Consider the following 16,140-nt stretch of genomic DNA (forward strand, 5'->3'; position numbering starts at 1 on the left):
GGAAAGGCGGCCAGAGCGGGGACCCAGCCAGGCGAGGCCGGGGATGCGGAGGCCCCCGGTACTTCCACTGGTACCGCCATGGGCACAGCCCCGGGGAAAGGCGGCCACAGCCCCGGGCAGGGCCCTCCACGAGCGGGGACCCCGCCAGGCCAGGCCGGGGACGCGGAGGCCTTGCCGGGCCCTCCCCACAGCCCGGGCCGGGCCCCGGGCGGGCAGAGCGGAGCGGAGCGGAGCGGGGCGGGGAGGGAGCGGCCGCCTCCGAGGCGGAGCTCGGGGGAGCCGGGCTGGCGGCTGCGGGCGGAGAGGGCGGGCAGGGACGGAGCCGCCCCGGCCTCTTTTCCCGGCGGCGGCGGCCGGCAGCGCCCGCAGAGGGACGCGGGACCGCGGGGAGGCGGTGAGCGGTGATCAGTGAGCGGTGATCAGTGAGTCAGGGCCGGGTTTGGGAACAGGGTTTGGGGCCGGGAGGGGATGGGGAGCGGGAGCGGGGCCGGCCGGACACGCGCCATGAACACCGCGGTTGTGTTTTTATTCTAAACGTGGATGGAACACATCCTGCTGCCTCCCCTCCACTCCTTACCCGGTGCCCGGGGAAGGAGCTGCAGCTCTGAGAGGCGCCAGGCCAGGCGGGACACGGGGGATTGCACAGCCCGGGACAGGAGATGCTGTCCCTGCCATGGCACTGGAGCATCCTCAGGGTCTCTGCCCGCCCCAGCCGTTCTGGGATTTTATCGTTCATTTTATCTTGTAAGGCTCAACAGCAGCACGGGGAGATGGGGATATTGGGAAGGAAGAAATCCTTCCCTGTGAGGATGGGCAGGCCCTGGAATGGAATTCCCAGAGCAGCTGGTCCCTGGCAGTGTCCCAGGCCAGGCTGGACATTGGGGTTTGGAGCACCTGGGACAGTGGAAATGGGACAGGGACAGTCCCTGCCCATGACAGGAGTGGGATGAGATGTGTTATAAGGTCCTTCCCAACCTAAACCAGTCCATGATTCTATGATCTTACACAGCAGCTTTCACTACCAAGCACTCTCAGCCTCCTTCCCTCTGGTTTATTTCAGCTTTTGGATTTTGATTTAAGCAAACAGTAACTGATTGCTTAAAATTTGGATGGGAAAAAAAAAAAAAAAAAAGAAAAAGGACTAAAAAAGAGGAGAGTGTGGCAGTTTTACAGTGCAGAGCCCCTGGCAGCAGCTGTCCCGTGTGCTGGCCATCCCTGTGCTCCCTGAGAATGTCCCACAACAACAGGTCCAGCCCCAGTGTCTCCCTGTCCAGGACTCTGTGCCTATAGATAATCAATAAGGAACCTGCAGAGCTCATTAACTATATATATATTTATTTTTTTTTTCTTGGATGGAGCTGATAGAAATATTATTTCCCATTATCAAAAAAACCCCCAAAAAAACCCCAAAACAAACAAACAAACAAACCCTCCTGAATTCTTGGTAAAAAATAGCACGGCTGTAGTTACAGTGAACTTTGTAAAATGAAAGTAAGTTATTACTTCCCCTGAACGTCCTCCTGGGACCATTGCTGTGTGTCCTAAACTCCTCAGAGTCCTTACCTCTGTGAGGCAGTCAGTAAATGGTTGTAGGCCTGATTCTACAGGAAAAGGTGTAAATGTGTGTGTGGAGAGCTTGGCTTCAAACCCAGCCAGGTTTAATCCCCACTTGACTTCCTCTTGTGTTGCTGTGAACAGGTAGTGCAGGTCTGCAGCTCCTTCCACCTGCTGCTGGGAGCAGGGGCTCTCCTCCCTTCCAAAGGCATTTTCTTCTCTGCCCTGCTCCTTTCCACCCTTTTCCTCAGTTATTCATGATTACAATTCTTCAGGAATTTTCAGTGATGGGCAGTGACTGAGTAGCCCGTAAAGACTTGGTCTGATATTTCAGGATCTTTCTGTGTTAATATGTAAAGCAAAGTCCATTACTGCCCCTTCAATAGCAATAACCAGAATATTATTCATTTTGACACCAGGCAAGTAGCAGTTTACTTAGTCTGAAGTTGGATGGAAGTTTTGAGATGTAAGTTTTTGAGACACAAGTGGTGCCTAAAAAAATGATTCACACCCCTTGTCATTCGCAGCATTACTTTGGTTGTATATATATGGATTTATATTTTGTTGTGCTTAATTATGTGTGTGCCCAGGAGCACAGTGATAATAACAACTCTGTGAACTAGACCTTGCTGCACTGTGTAGTATTTTCCCTGGAGATCCATTTCTACCTGCTGAGTGTCCCCAGCAGGAATTTAGGAGGCTGGCAGGATGTGGTCAGTGCAGAGGACTTTTCCAAAGGACAGCTCCTACAGCTTTGTCTCCACACCAGTCTCTGCAGGCTTTGGCAAATATTTGATAGCAATACGCGTTTTCTCCTGTCAGTTTCCAGTTGTGACTTTCACCTTCCACTCGCAGTGGATGGTTTCAAAACAGGGCTTGGCATTTCCAAGCAGCTGGCTCAGTTGAGCAATATCTTCCTTGTGCTGGTGCTTGTTTGTGTGCTGGCAAAAAGTGGGACCTGGGGAGTTACTTTGCCTTTTTGTGGGCTGTGTCCCCTCAGCCCCAGGCTCTGCCAGCCTGGCTGTACAGATTAACCAACCACTGGATGTTCTTGGCCTCCTGGCTGCAGTTGGAACGTTCATTTTTGCAGGAATTAGCTGTGTCATGGTGGGTGTGTGTGCTCCTGCAGTGGGTGTGAGCACGAGAGTGCTGACCCCTGTCCTGCCACCACCTGTGACCCACTGGCAGTGCTCAGGGGATGGGACACCACGGCCAGGGTGGAAAACAGAACAGGCTGGGCTCTGCTCCAGGGAACAGGGACAGGAGGAGAGGGAATGGCCTCAGGCCGGGCCAGGGGAGCTCAGGGTGGGCAGCAGCAGGAATTTCCCCATGGAAAGGGAGCTCAGGCCTTGGAAGTGCCCAGGGAGGTTTGGAGTGCCCATCCCTGGAGTGTCCCAGGAATTCCTGGAGGTGACACTCAGAGCTCTGGGCTGGGACTCCACGATCTTGGAGGGCTTTTCCAACCTCGGTGTTTCTGGGGATTCTGTGAAATAAAAATTAAAGGGTGGGAAGAGAGAGCTGAAGCAAGTGGGACAGAAGTGGAAGATCACCCTTGAAGGAAAGAAGGATTCCTGCACTTCCACTGCTCCGTGGGTGTTTGTGGCTCAGACAGGAGCCCCTTGGGGTGAACCCTGCAGAGCACAGGGACCACAGAGCTGTTTGCAGCGGCAGCAGCTGTTGAGCTCTACAGTTCCACTAATTAGCCCTCGGTAATGTAGATGCAGCCTGTGTCTTCCAAAAAGCTCCACTTTAGGAAACAGCTTTTATTACGTAACGAACATACAGTTTGTAATCAGACCTCTTCCACAACATCACAGTATTGATTTTGGAAACCTTCCATATCCCTAAATGGCTTTTTCTGGGCCAGGTTCCTGAGTGAGCGTGTAGCTCTGTCTCCAGGGGTTTCCAGGTGAGCTCACCCCGAATCACAACCAGGTCCTGTGGATGGAGTCCAAAGTCTTGGCCTGGCTTGGTTTTATTTGCTTGGCAAAGCTTCTCAAATGACGCATTGATTCTGATTTCAGGGTGATTCTGGAGGCAGGCCCCTCCTCCAGGGTTAGTTTTGCATGTGCTATCAGGTCTCAATCTGTATCCCAGGATCTAAAACTAGCCTACTTCCTTGCCACACCTAAGTATTCACTCAATTTGTCGCTATTTTTTGAGTAGGTTCCCGTTTGTGTGTGCAGGTATATGTCCAGTCTTGTAAAAAGCAAAACACCTTGTTTTCTGTTCCCTGCTCCTTGAGTCTTTGACTAGAAGGAAGGAGTGGAAGGGAAGGCATGGATAAAGTGCCAGCATTGGGATCAAGCTGAACTGGCAGACTGTCTATTCAAATATCCGCATTAAAAACGAGAGGAATGAAGAATATTAAAAAAAAAAAAAAGGAAACAGCTATAAATTAACTGTATCTGACAAGAGCGTTTCATTTTAGTGACAGTAATTGGCTTACAGTCATTGTATTGTGTGTGTGGTTGATGGCTGATTTAACCCCCACCAACAGAGAAAGGCAAGAGTGACTGTTTGAAAAGTTTAAGTTGAAGCGACATTGGCACAAGAACACAAATGTCTGGAAATCATCCTGCACACATTAGTCAGTGATCAGGCTGGAGACCAGGCTTCTCACTCCTTCCAGGAGGGAATTGAAATACTTTCATCTACAGCTTGATAAATATATTGTGACGTTTGTACGCTAGGACAGCTCAAAATACCTGTTGACATTGGTGGGTTTTTATATTCCTGTTGGTCCTCAGATACAGTTCTTGGGCTGTGTGACTGCAGCCATCCCTATCTGCAGTGTTGCCTCATTCCCAAACACGCTGCTGGCCCTGGCAAGACTATTGCTATTGAAATTCCACGGGGGATTTACACATCGGACTTTTCCCCTCATCAGCTGTAAGTGGGAGGGTCAGGAAGCAGAAGAATAAGGAGTGGTTAGGATAAAATGCAGACACTCGAGAGAGGAGCCAAAAGCGTTTGTTCCTTGCGGGACAGAGTTTACAGCAGCTGTTCTGTCATCTAGAGCAGGGTGGGAATATCTTGGTGTCTGGGTACAGAAGGCAGATGAAGAAGTACTTGCAGGCAGTAGGACTAAGAGGAGGGATGAGGATAGGATACCTATTTTCTGCTTTGTTTCTCCTTTATTTTTGTGCCTGACAAGTGCCACAACCACTTTTGGGCATGGGAGCCGAGCTGGTTGCCTGTGATGGAGCGTGGGAAGGACTTTTCCCATATGGTAAAGTGCTGCTTGGCTTCCACTTACCGGCACAGGGTGGCCTGGGGGTTTGGGAGTTTAAATTCTGTGTGCAGGACCTCACACATCTGCGGGGTGACTCTGTAAGCTGGCTGGATATCACAGGTTATGTTCCTGTGCTTGGTCGGAGGGGTGGTCTTGGATAATGAACTTTAATTTCCATGCCCTGACTTGTGTTTGAGATCCCGGAGTGACCATGGGGGAGCTCTGGAGGGTGGATGTGCTGTGCCAGCCGTGTCGGGACCCTCTGGAGCCCTTCCCTGGGGTGTGTTCCTCACCAGACCTGCCTTGCAGGGGAAGCATCTCCACCTTGCCTTGGTTTAACCTTCCATCAGTTCCCTTGCAGCTCCTTCAGTGATGCTGGGCTGACATCCCGTGTAACAGGAACCACTCCCGGCCTCTCAAAGCGCACCAGAGGCAGCTCGCTACATGACCTGGTTAAGAGGGCGTTAATTGGGCTATTTTCTGGTTACATCCCCTTTTTCCTGTTAGTCGGCCACTTCCTGCACTGCCACACCCTGAAACTGCCTGTAGCAGACCAGTACAGCTTTAAAGGCTGAAAGTACCCCCAGTCAGAACTCAGCCGTGGCCTTGCTGCTGCTGTCACCGTGGTCACCCTGTAAATAGTCCTGGGAGAGGGATGAGAGGTGGTTAGAGGGGGCTGAGGGTGGGACTGCAGCTCTTTGGAGGGGCAGGAGCAGTGCAGGGCTGAGCCCAGCCTGGAGGGACACCAGTCTGCCCCTGTCATCATCCCAGACTCACCTGAGGAGCTTTGGGAAGGAAGGAATTAGACAATGCTCCTGCGCCACCGGCGAGTTATGCAAACTGTAGTGGAGATGATTATAAGTTTTCTATTTTTAAGCCCCGCGTTGGGTGACTCACTTTATTAGATGTGTTGGTTTGCAGTGGAATGCGAAGCGCCCGGATTCCATGGTAATGGCCCCGTAAGGCTCAGGGATGTACAACAGCACAGATTGGGTTTCTCCTCCCAGCTCCCCGGGTTCTGCGTCTGGGAGCCGTGTCTGATGGCAGAGCTGCTCGGCTCTGCAGCCTCCATCCATCTGTCCCAGCACTTCTGCTGGAATTCTCATCCTGCTTCACCCTCTAGCTCATGGCTCTGGGGCTCAGCTCCCCACCATTCCCCTTCCTTCATTCCTGTCCTTCTTGCCCCCAGCTTTGGCCATGGGTTGCTCAGATCCAGCCCCGTATCTTTGTAATTACAAAGTACCTGAGCAGAGAAACGTGGGCGATGGGGGCACTTCCCTTTCAGCCTCCTGCTGCCTGGGGTGGGAGTGGGTTACGCAACTCCCAGTGACATCCAGGCAGTGCTCTGGCAGCTGGCTGGGCCGGGCATTACGGGAAATAAGGGAGGGAAGTGGCTGCCAGGAGCTGTGCCAGCCTGGGCAGGGCTGTGGGTGGCACTGGTTTGTCATGTGGGACGCAGAAGCATCTGCTGAGGACGGGTGTTGAAATCCCTTCTCTAAAAACCAGGCTGGAAGTGGTGCCTTGTAGGTTTTGGGGTTTGAAGCATGGGGTTGAAAGCAAAGACACCCTGTGTCCAGCACTTCTATAGTGACTTTCTTCCTAGAAGATTCTAGAGAGCTCAGCAGAATTAAACCAAACCCGAGGTGTTGGACACAGTGTGAGGAGTGCATTAATTGCTGAAGTGGAGCCCTCAGCTGTGACACAGCTTGTGCAGAGTCTGATCCCTGGGGACCTCCCTGAGATGGGGAGGGAGCTCATCACCAGCCTGGGTCTGCAGTGGGATCTGGAAGTTGCTGTAGTGCAAGAGGATGTGACAGAGCTGCTGGTTTAGGAATGCACCCAGGAGTTCCCACTATAACTGGGGTTTGTGTTAACTTTTGGAAAATGAAAGCAGGAACTTGTGCTGATAAATCTTTTGTGTACTTTCCATTTTATGTGGACTGCTCTCCCCGCCCCTTTGTGTCCTTTCAAGTTTAAAGCCTGTTTCTTCTTATCACAAATCCTCTAACAGCAGTTTGAGCTGATGTCCCTCTGAATCTTTAGCAGAGCTCAGCTGTTGCTGGGAACTGTTCCCTGGGGTTATTGAACTCCTTGGGCAGATGACTCTGTGCAGTGGCTGCTCCTTGTGACAAGCTCCTGGCTCTTCTCATGCCAGCCAAGGGCTCCTGCTCCTGCCACAGCTTGTTCTGGAGCCTGTCAGGGACCTCAGCCCACCCTCCAGGTGAGGGTCCAAAGGTGCCATTTATGGCTTCTATTGAAATCAAGGGTAAGGCTTAATATGCGGATTTACAGTGTCAGGTGGCACTGACAGCACTAAAGCACTCTGAGCCGCTTTTAAAGGTGATTCAGAATATTTGTGTGATGGAAAGATGACATGTTTCTGACTGAAGTGCTTCTCATGCCACTTGCTATTATAGTTTTCATTAAAATAAAATTCCATTTCTGTCACAAGCTATTGATCTCAGCTTGGAAGAGAGGCAGGTTTCAGTACCTGCTCACAGGAGAGGAGGGGTTTGTAAGTGTGGGCTCTTCCCTGGCACAGCCTTGGTGGGAACCACAAAGGTACTTCATTCCTTCCTTTCCCTTTCATCTACTCTCAGCTCTGTCCTGCCCTGGCAGCAGCTGGCTCAGCCTTCCACAGGCATCTGGGGCAAAAACCCACCAGTGTCTGGGTCATGTTTTATCTGCTTTTCTGCCAGGGTTGGGACTAAATGCTCAAGACGATGTTTCTTGTTCGGACTCAGATGTTTATTCATCCTTATCTATATCACAGTCTCACAGATTATGAGTTCTACAGCACTTCTAGTTAACAAACTAAAAATGGAGCCCCATCTCTCTCTCTACAAGGCCTTTTAAGCACAAACTATCCAATTAAGAAATGACACCTAAATTATTTTTAATTTTAACCCAATAACCAACCACCCCTGGCCCACAATGCAAATTTTTCTACCCAATTACAAAACACCACCCAGACCCATGGAGAAGAAGGTGAAAAAGAAGGATTCAGCCTCTGCCTAAATCCTCCACCTTGCTTTATATCTATATTACTATATTCTAAACCCTTAAACGCTAAGTTTTCCACCCTGTGACATCACACACTTCTATTCAAACCACACACCCATAATCTCAGTTCTGTCATTTAATTTTGGGAGCCTTTTCCACGGTCTCAGGTCAGTGCAGTGTTTGCTGGGGGTCAGTCCTGTCAGCACAGAGAGTCTGGAGCTCTCAGTGCCCAGGGCTCCAACAAGTCTATTCAGAGCCTCTCATTTCCCTGAGGCTGCCGGGGCAGTGTCAGGCCTGTGCTCCTTTCCAGAGGAGCCCTCGTGTCCCATTTTGGGGCAGTGCTGTTCCTTTTGGGAAGAACTGGAGATGTGCCATGCCCTGGCAGAGCCCGGGGCAGCCTGGCACAGCCCTGCCCACCTGCAGTGCCCTGAGCTCACCCAGCCTCCTCCAAACACATCCACTGACAGCTCACAGATGCCAGCTCTGGTTTCCCGGGATGCAATTGAGCTGTTCCAGGTGTAAAAGCACCGTCTGGTTGGAATGTCTGTCTGGCTTGGTGCTGGAGTGGCTTATGCTAAGCCCTATTTTCCCTTCCCTCCCGAATGAGCTTCTCTTAGGGATGGTGAGCGAGATTGATGTGGCAATTTGAGCAGCCGGGTCTCCTGGGAGAGTTCTTTCCTGGGAGAATTGCCTGTAATCGGCTCTCAGCTCTGAGGAGAGCTAATGCAGCACGCCCCGGGGCCAGGCAAGGAGCCCTGGGGCCAGAAATCTCCTGCACAGGGGCACAGAGTCCCTTTCTGGGTGTTAGAGATGATCAAAGTGGGAAAGCTGTGCCCTGTGGCACATCTAATGTCACTTCAACAGCTCTATCTGCCCTGAGACTGGGGCCGGGTGACAAGCTGCTGTAGGTGACAATCACTGAGCCTCTCAGTCAGTGTTTGTGGACCTTGTGCTGGAATTCCATGGAAGGGAAGGGTGTAACTCTGGCAGGTGTGTCCCTGGTGTCCAGAATGAAGTCCCAGGAGAGGTCCAAGCCTGGGGACAAGAAGCAGGGCTGAGTGTTGTCTGTGCTTGCAGGAGCCCTGGTTCTGAGCAGGGATTGTGCTTCAGCCATCAGCCTTCCTGCTGAGCTCACACAGCATGCTCAGAACCAGGGCTCGTGTGCAGGTACAGGAGCAGTTCAGGGAAGTGCCCTGGTGTGTGTTTGTGTCCTGACAAGTGTCAGAGCCGTTCCTGCCCAGCCTGGCACGGGGAGCTGGCTCCCTGCTCCAGCCCAGGGCTGCTCCCCATGCCCGGGGAGTGCACTGGTGCTCAGCATTGGCACAGGGCTGCACACAGTCTGCCTCTGCTCTGGGCTTTGTCGCTGCTAAATCAGCTGTCTGGGGACTGCTGGGGGCTGTGTGGCCTGGCCAGGGGTGTCCCTGTGTGCGGGGTGCTGGCAGGATCCCCAGATGGGATGGATCTTGTCCCCAACACGGGCTGGGATAGTCAGAGTGGGCTGTGCCTGCTTAAGATTCAGGTCAGTCCCGTGCACATTTGTCATTCAGGACCCGAACGCTGGGTCTATTAAGGATTTGCCTGACCCACATAGGGCTGGTTGGAAACCCTCTGGAGCCGGGTGGTGAAGTGCCCCCCTGCTTTGGAGCCTGCAGTCCTGTCCCTGTCTGTGCTGCTGCTTCTCCTGCTGCACCGCCACCACCCCGGGGTAGGACAGGCTGGGCCGTGGGCAATTCCTGCCCCTGCAAGGTGCAGAGAATGGATGGGATGGGCAGGGAGCTGAAGGAGATGTTGTGGAGCTGATCAGACCTGCTGTGGTGTTGGGATAAGGGTTTGGTGGCCCTGTGAGTGGGGACAGGCTGTTCCCAGGCTGCCTCTGCCATGGGATGGGCAGTACCTGTCACACACTCAGGGTCACTGTGGGGTGTGTGTATCTACTCTGATCTAAACACTCTTTCATCCTTCAGCTTTCTCAGCAAACACCAGAGCACCCTGGCTCGCCTCTGTCTAGACTTTGTTTAGAAGTTACTAATATTGCAGTGAAAATCTCTAATTAAGACATTGCCACCCTAAATTTCAGCTTGTCACAACATTGCCATTAGTTTCTTCAAATGGTCTATTCTGTGTGTACCAGATCCTGACATGGTAAAACTGCCAATTAATTTTTATCTTCTTTTCTTCCAGTAAAAGATGGCATTTCGGAAGGCAGTGAAAGGAACTGCTCTCATTGGAGGAGGTGCCATAGCAACAGTTTTTGGCCTCTCTCAATTTTCTCAGTATAGAAACAAACACGTAAGTATTAATTATGATTTTTGATAAAATAAGAAACTTAAAATCTGTCACAGCATATGTCAGGCTTGTACAAATAGTTTTTTAAAAATGACCTTTGGGTGCCACTGGGGGCTTTACTTAGTTGCAGGAGGAGTGGAAAGACCTGGGTGAAGTAAAAGCCCTGTCTGGACAGTGTTTTCAAGCTTAGAAGCTGGAAGTGAAACCGCCAACACAACCTCTGAACATCCCAGCGTCAGCACAGTGCTGGTGGTAGCTCCTGCTGTGTTCCTGGGCTGGGGACAGGATCTGTGCCAAGGCAGTCCTAGGGCAGACTTTTGGCCCCTGCAGGGCTGTGCTCCAGGTGAGGGTGGCGTGGCCAGAGTCTGTCCCCAGCAGGGAAGGGTGATGGATGGGGGAGGCTGGCACAGTAAAGCAGCAGCAGTACAGAAGGAGGTGCAGCACACTCCCATGTCAGTCTGGGTGCTGGATCCTGCTGCTGGAGAGAACAGACTCCCTGGGATATCTGCTCCTCCCAGCAGGGCTGCAGTGGTTCTGTGCTCTGGGCTCCCTTCTGGATCATTGCACCAAGGACTTGTTTGGGTTGGGAAATCCCTCCAAGACTCCAAGTCCAACCATTCCCCCAACACTGCCAAGGCCACCCGTGTCCCCAAGTGCCACATCCACAACTGTCTTTAAATCCCTTTTCTGGCTGTTTCTGTGGGGAGAAGGAGGAGCAGCTGGGAATGAGATGAGTCATTTCTGGGGAGCCAAGCTGGGAAGTGGATAAGGCAGGATTCTTATGGCTTCAGATACTGTTGCAGAAAATAAACCCCAGCATTTCAAGTGAGCTCCCCATCGAGCTGCCTGCCTTGCTCCAAGCTGGTAATGCTCTCTCCAGAGTCTTTATCCCAGGGTTTTACAGCCTGGCTTCATTATACTGTCAAAAATGGCAGCTGCAGCTTTTAGGAGTGTTAAATAAGAGGAGTTGGAAAGGGAAAAGTCACCTGGAGAACTCACTTGTTGCATATTGTCTGCAGTATTCCAGAATTTAGGGAATTCTTCTTTTTCTGGGGATGGGTGACCACTCTGAACTTCCAGACACAGATTAAACCCCTGGGTTTTACAGAGCATGATGAGGGTGTCAAAATGACAAAACCACTTGTGCTTTTATCCCAAATAATTTTTCTGTGCTGACACTTGGGGTCACAGTCATGCTACTGAAGTTGAATCATTGAATCCCAGAACAGTGTGGATTGGAAGGAGCCTCACAGCTGGTATCATTCCACTCCTGCCCCATCCCTGGCAGTGTCCCAGGCCAGGCTGGACAGGGCTTGGAGCAGCCTGGGACAGTGACAGGTGTCCCTGCCCTTGGCAGGATGAGCTTTAGGTCCCTTCCAACCCAAACCATTTGGGAATTCTGTGATTTGGCCTCAAACACTCATGGCCCAGGTGGCACAGTGAGTTTCACCAGCACTGATGGGGACAGAGTATTGGAAGTACCAAATCCTCCTGCTTCCTGCCTGAATTGCTGCATTCTGGTTTTCTGGGCTTTTATTTACTGCATCAACCTAAGCAGGCTGGTGCCAGGTGTGAGGTGGGATGTTCTTGGACATGCCAGGTTGAACTGGAGACCACGGGTGGCTTTTCCTTCTCCTCTCCTCTCATGATAACTAAGGGGAAAGGCAGTGATTTGGTTTGGAGCTGTGAGATTCTGCTGTCCTGTCCCAATCCTGCTGTTCCTGGTGCTTGAGTGCATTGTTGGTCAGTAGCAATTGCTCAGCAAGGTGAATCCAGTAGTGTGATAATATGATAATGCATCAGGGTCTGCTTTGGGGAGTTTTAATTACTGTATTTTTTTTTGTTTAAATGAAAAAGGATGATGAATTTGACTCTGCAAACCTACCTGGAGATTTACAGTAGCAAATTAACAAGAGCATTGGCTTATGGATTACTAGATCACTTTATAACTTGATGATTAAATTCAAACTGCCAAACTAAATTCCTCTCACTAAGAGCGTAATCAAAACCATTCAGGGAACTCTTGCCTGAGAAATTGTAGATATAAACAGCAATTGCTTATTTCAGTAAACACACTTGTTCACTGCCAAACTAATCACGTTACTGCAGATGGAATCCCTGTGTGCAGCTTTTCTTCACTCCCCCATTTAATTGACAGCAAGATGCATCATATCTATATCAATTCCTGGTACTAATCACTCTGCTTATATTCCAGGCCTAATCTCCACACTCTGCCTATAGCAGGGGCTGGATGCTGGGGACTCTGCTCTGGGCTCAGCTTGGAGCCATTTGTTGTAAATAATGGCTTTAAAAACAAATCAAAACGTGGAGGAGTCAAACCCACCTGATGCCAGTATTTCTTGAACTCCAAAATCTGTCTTTTCTGGTGTTCTGTTGTTTTCCTGAAGTTAAGTAGTATGCTTGGAAATTTCCCTGGAAATGTAGTGCCAGGTAAATTTGGAGGTGGGGATTTTCCTTCTCTAGAGCTCGTGGAAGTTGAGCACATGTCACTGAGCTTGATCAGCCAAAACACATGTGAGATAAGGTGTTCTTAGTGTTCCAAATTACCTCCTCGTCACTGCTGCCTGGGAGTGGCAGGGTGGCCTTTAAGGTCCCTTCCAACCCAGACCGTTCTGGGACTCTATTTTATGTTTTTATTATACTTTGGGGATATAAAAGTTTTACAGCAGTGCTGGAGCCAAGAGGGCTGGTGAGAGAGCAGGGCAGGAGGCAGGAGGATGTGGGAATGGACACAACTCCATGGCCAGGAGAATAAGGTGGAAGCTGAATTTCTCTGAAGGGCCCAAACCTTGTCCCTCTGCCAGTGATCTTTGCCAGCAGCCACACGTTAGAGTGTCAACAGTGAGCTCATCAGGACTGACCTGTGTGCCTGCAGATCTGTGTGTGCCTGAGGGGCTCAGGGATGGGTTTTAAGGCTGAGGGCTGTGTTTGGGGGCTTTGTGTGTTTGAGGGCTGTGTTTGAGGGCTGTGAGCTCTGGGTGATGAGCAGAGCTCTGCTGCAGCAAATCCAGCCAGGGCTGAGCTGGGCACAGCTGGGTGAGGGCTCAGTGCAGCTCTGGATCCCCTACTGGGCTGGGGGACAGGGCTGATCCCACAGGGGTCACCACACTTCAGAAAATCAGTGGGCATGCCAGGGTTTGTTCTACATCTTAATTTTTCTCTCTTGTCCCCAGTCCCTCTGCAGCTCTCCTGGAGCCCCTTCAGGCCCTGCCAGGGGCTCTGAGCTCTGCCTGGAGCCTTCCCTTCTCCAGGGGAACATTCCCAGCTCTGCCTGGAGCCTTCCCTTCTCCAGGGGAACATTCCCAGCTCTGCCTGGAGCCTTCCCTTCTCCAGGGGAACATTCCCAGCTCTCCCATCCTGGCTCCAGAGGGGCTCCAGCCCTGGAGCAGCCCCGTGGCTCCTCTGGACTCGTTAGATCCTCAGTATGAAATGAAGGACTCTGTCTCCAGCCCGACTTTCCCCATGGATTGGATTGTACCACAGTGCAGTGACAGTGCCTGCTGCTGTCCTAAGTGATTTTCATGAGCTGCTTGTGTTATAGACAATATCATCCCTGATTGCAGGATGAACCTGATCATTAATTATCTTTGGAATATGCACTTCCTTGAGTCATGGCTACTAGTTACTAGATTTTGTTTTCAGCTCTGTAGTGGAGAGAGGGACACAGAACTAATGCATTTAAATCATGATACTACTGAGGAATGAGCAAATAATTCTGAACAAAAATATTTAGGCTGCATGCACCATATAATCTGAACTGAGGCTTTTTTGTGCTTGGCTGGAAAGGAGTTTCTGTGGTTTGTCACTTGAATTTTTATTAGTCTGCTCTTTCCTGTCAGGGAGATCTGGACAGAAGCTATTCTGCGTAGTGAAGTCTGCCATTTGGCCTGGAGACTGGGCCTAAATTAGGTCTTAAATGAGGGTTAAACAGGTTTTTCTGGTGTTCAAAGTGGTTATAATTTTCAAGAAAGTCTGGAAATGTTTAGAATTCAGCTTAAGTTGCTGTTAAGAGCAGAGAGCCTTCAGAGATTGCTCAAACCCTTCACACTCAAGCCATGGTCCCTGGCTGGTGACTGAGCATCAGCCCTTCTCTCCACAGTCACTGCACAGACAGCAGGACTGGCTCTGGGAATATCAGCCCAAAGAGACTCCCAGGGCCGTGCCAGGAAAACGTGAACCTGCCTGGAAACTGCCACATTGTTAAGCTTTGTCACTTTAAAGTTGTGTTTTAAGGTGCTGTAGGACATAAACTGTGTTGCAGATAAGCTTCTCAAAGAGGAGGTGAAATTGAGATTTCTTTGGTGTTCTTTCTGCGTTTGACAATCACATCACTCCTGAACCTCATCAGACTTGAGCTTGGATTAATGCCATAGTGTGAGATGTGTTGAATTTCTTAGTAGAAAGTCAAGGGCCCAACCGTGTGTCTGTTTATGAAAATGCTGCCTTTGTAATATTTATTAAACATATAAAGTGTCCATATATAACATTTGAGTGTTCCTAGAAGTATTTGATACAGGTACAGTAATTGATACCCTTGAGCACAGTGTTACATTGAGGTGGGCAAGGTGAAGCAAAGGTGTGGTAGCACTTCATGGGTTCAGTACTGTTTGCTCCTCAATGTTTAATACAATATTATTGTTAAAATGGGGGAAGTGGCTGGGAATAAGTGAGTTTACTTTCCTGGTTCTAGAAAAGGCTGTGTTGTGGAGAGTCTATTGTCACCCTGAATTTTCTTGCCTTTGAGTCTTTACAGCATGATTCTCACGCTGCTTCATATAAACTATATGTATTTTTAGAATTTATCTATGTGTTTAAATATTTCTTCTCTAGGAGGAGGAATGTGATTGAGGGTCATGTTCACCAATGATGTTCATAAGGTGGTGACCCTTTGGCCAATACTTGGCCTTATGTACAAACTGTATATAAGTAGATGGGGTCAGAAATTAAATTAGAACTTTTGCTGCTTGACCTACGTGTCAAGTCTATCCCCCATATACGTATGTGTACCAAAAGGCAGGGCCTCATGGGCTGTGTCCTCTCTTTGCAGGGTGCCTTGGGGCAGGTGGAGGCAGAGGAAGGTGCCCCAGTGAGGAAGGAGCATCTCCCCAGCAGAGAGCAGCAGCTTGCAGCCCTGCAGAGCGGTGAGGAGTTTGATGTGCTGGTCATCGGCGGAGGGGCCACGGGCTGTGGCTGTGCCCTGGACGCTGCCACCAGAGGTAAAACCCTGCAGCTTCACCTGCAGGCTCCTCCTTGGGGTACCTGCCCTGCAACAGACTCCTCAGATTGGCTTTTCTAAAGTACTCACAGGTAGAGCGTGGGCTTGATATTTCTGGGGCTGAGAGATTTTCAGCCTGCTGGCAGCTGCTGACTTTTTCCCCAAGGAAAAAATTCTCAAGAAAGTTTCTTCTCAAATCAATCTGGCAAACACCTCTCCTTTCTCCAAACAGTCTTTCTTCAGATTTTTTGCTGTTTCTCCAGGTGTTTTGCTGTTTCTCTGGTTTAACCCATGGCATTAGAGAGGTGTCATTCCTATTCACCAACCATGTTAAGTCTGTATGGGAACACCTTATAAAAGGTAGTCAGAATTAGACAAAAAGAGCCTTCTTTTTCTAGGCTCGTTGCCTTCTGAAATATTTGGAGTCTTTCATCTTTTGTGTCCTACAGTGACAGGCAGAGGATTGGTTCTCCTGGTTAGGGAACCTCTCAGAAGGAGGTCACACAGCAGATCTGTGCCCCACTGCCCCACCTTTGGGGAACTGGGCAGAGCAGAGAGCCCTGAAGTTCTCAGGCTCTTTAACCTGGACATGAAACAGAAACAGAGGCTAAACCTGACCCCAGGAGTGCCTTTCAGTTTGAGCTGGAAAACACCTGTCCAGAAGGTGTGGTGACATGAAATGGATACAGCAGTAGGGTCTGACCACAGGGAGATGAGCCCAAACTCCAGCTTGGTTATTGTATTTAATAACACAGGACAAAGATCTCTTCACTTCTGCCTCTGCTGTGCTTTGGCAGCAAATGCAGCTGTAAAGCAGACAGAAATG

At 50.3% G+C, this 16,140-nt stretch overlaps 1 protein-coding gene across 1 annotated transcript in view; it reads left to right on the plus strand.

Annotated features, from left to right (window-relative positions):
• The first annotated feature begins 239 nt into the window (after nt 1–239).
• Nucleotides 240–16,140, plus strand: part of GPD2 (glycerol-3-phosphate dehydrogenase 2) — a 47,836-nt gene continuing 31,935 nt past the window's right edge. Inside the window, exons 1-3 of the mRNA XM_083865305.1 lie at nt 240–422; nt 9,974–10,081; nt 15,147–15,315. Of these exons, the coding sequence (XP_083721431.1) occupies nt 9,980–10,081; nt 15,147–15,315 (271 nt within the window). The 5' untranslated portion in view covers nt 240–422; nt 9,974–9,979. The remainder of the gene's footprint in view (nt 423–9,973; nt 10,082–15,146; nt 15,316–16,140) is intronic.

Source organism: Zosterops lateralis, assembly GCF_965231275.1.
Source record: "Zosterops lateralis genome assembly, chromosome: 7".
NCBI lineage: Eukaryota > Metazoa > Chordata > Aves > Passeriformes > Zosteropidae > Zosterops > Zosterops lateralis.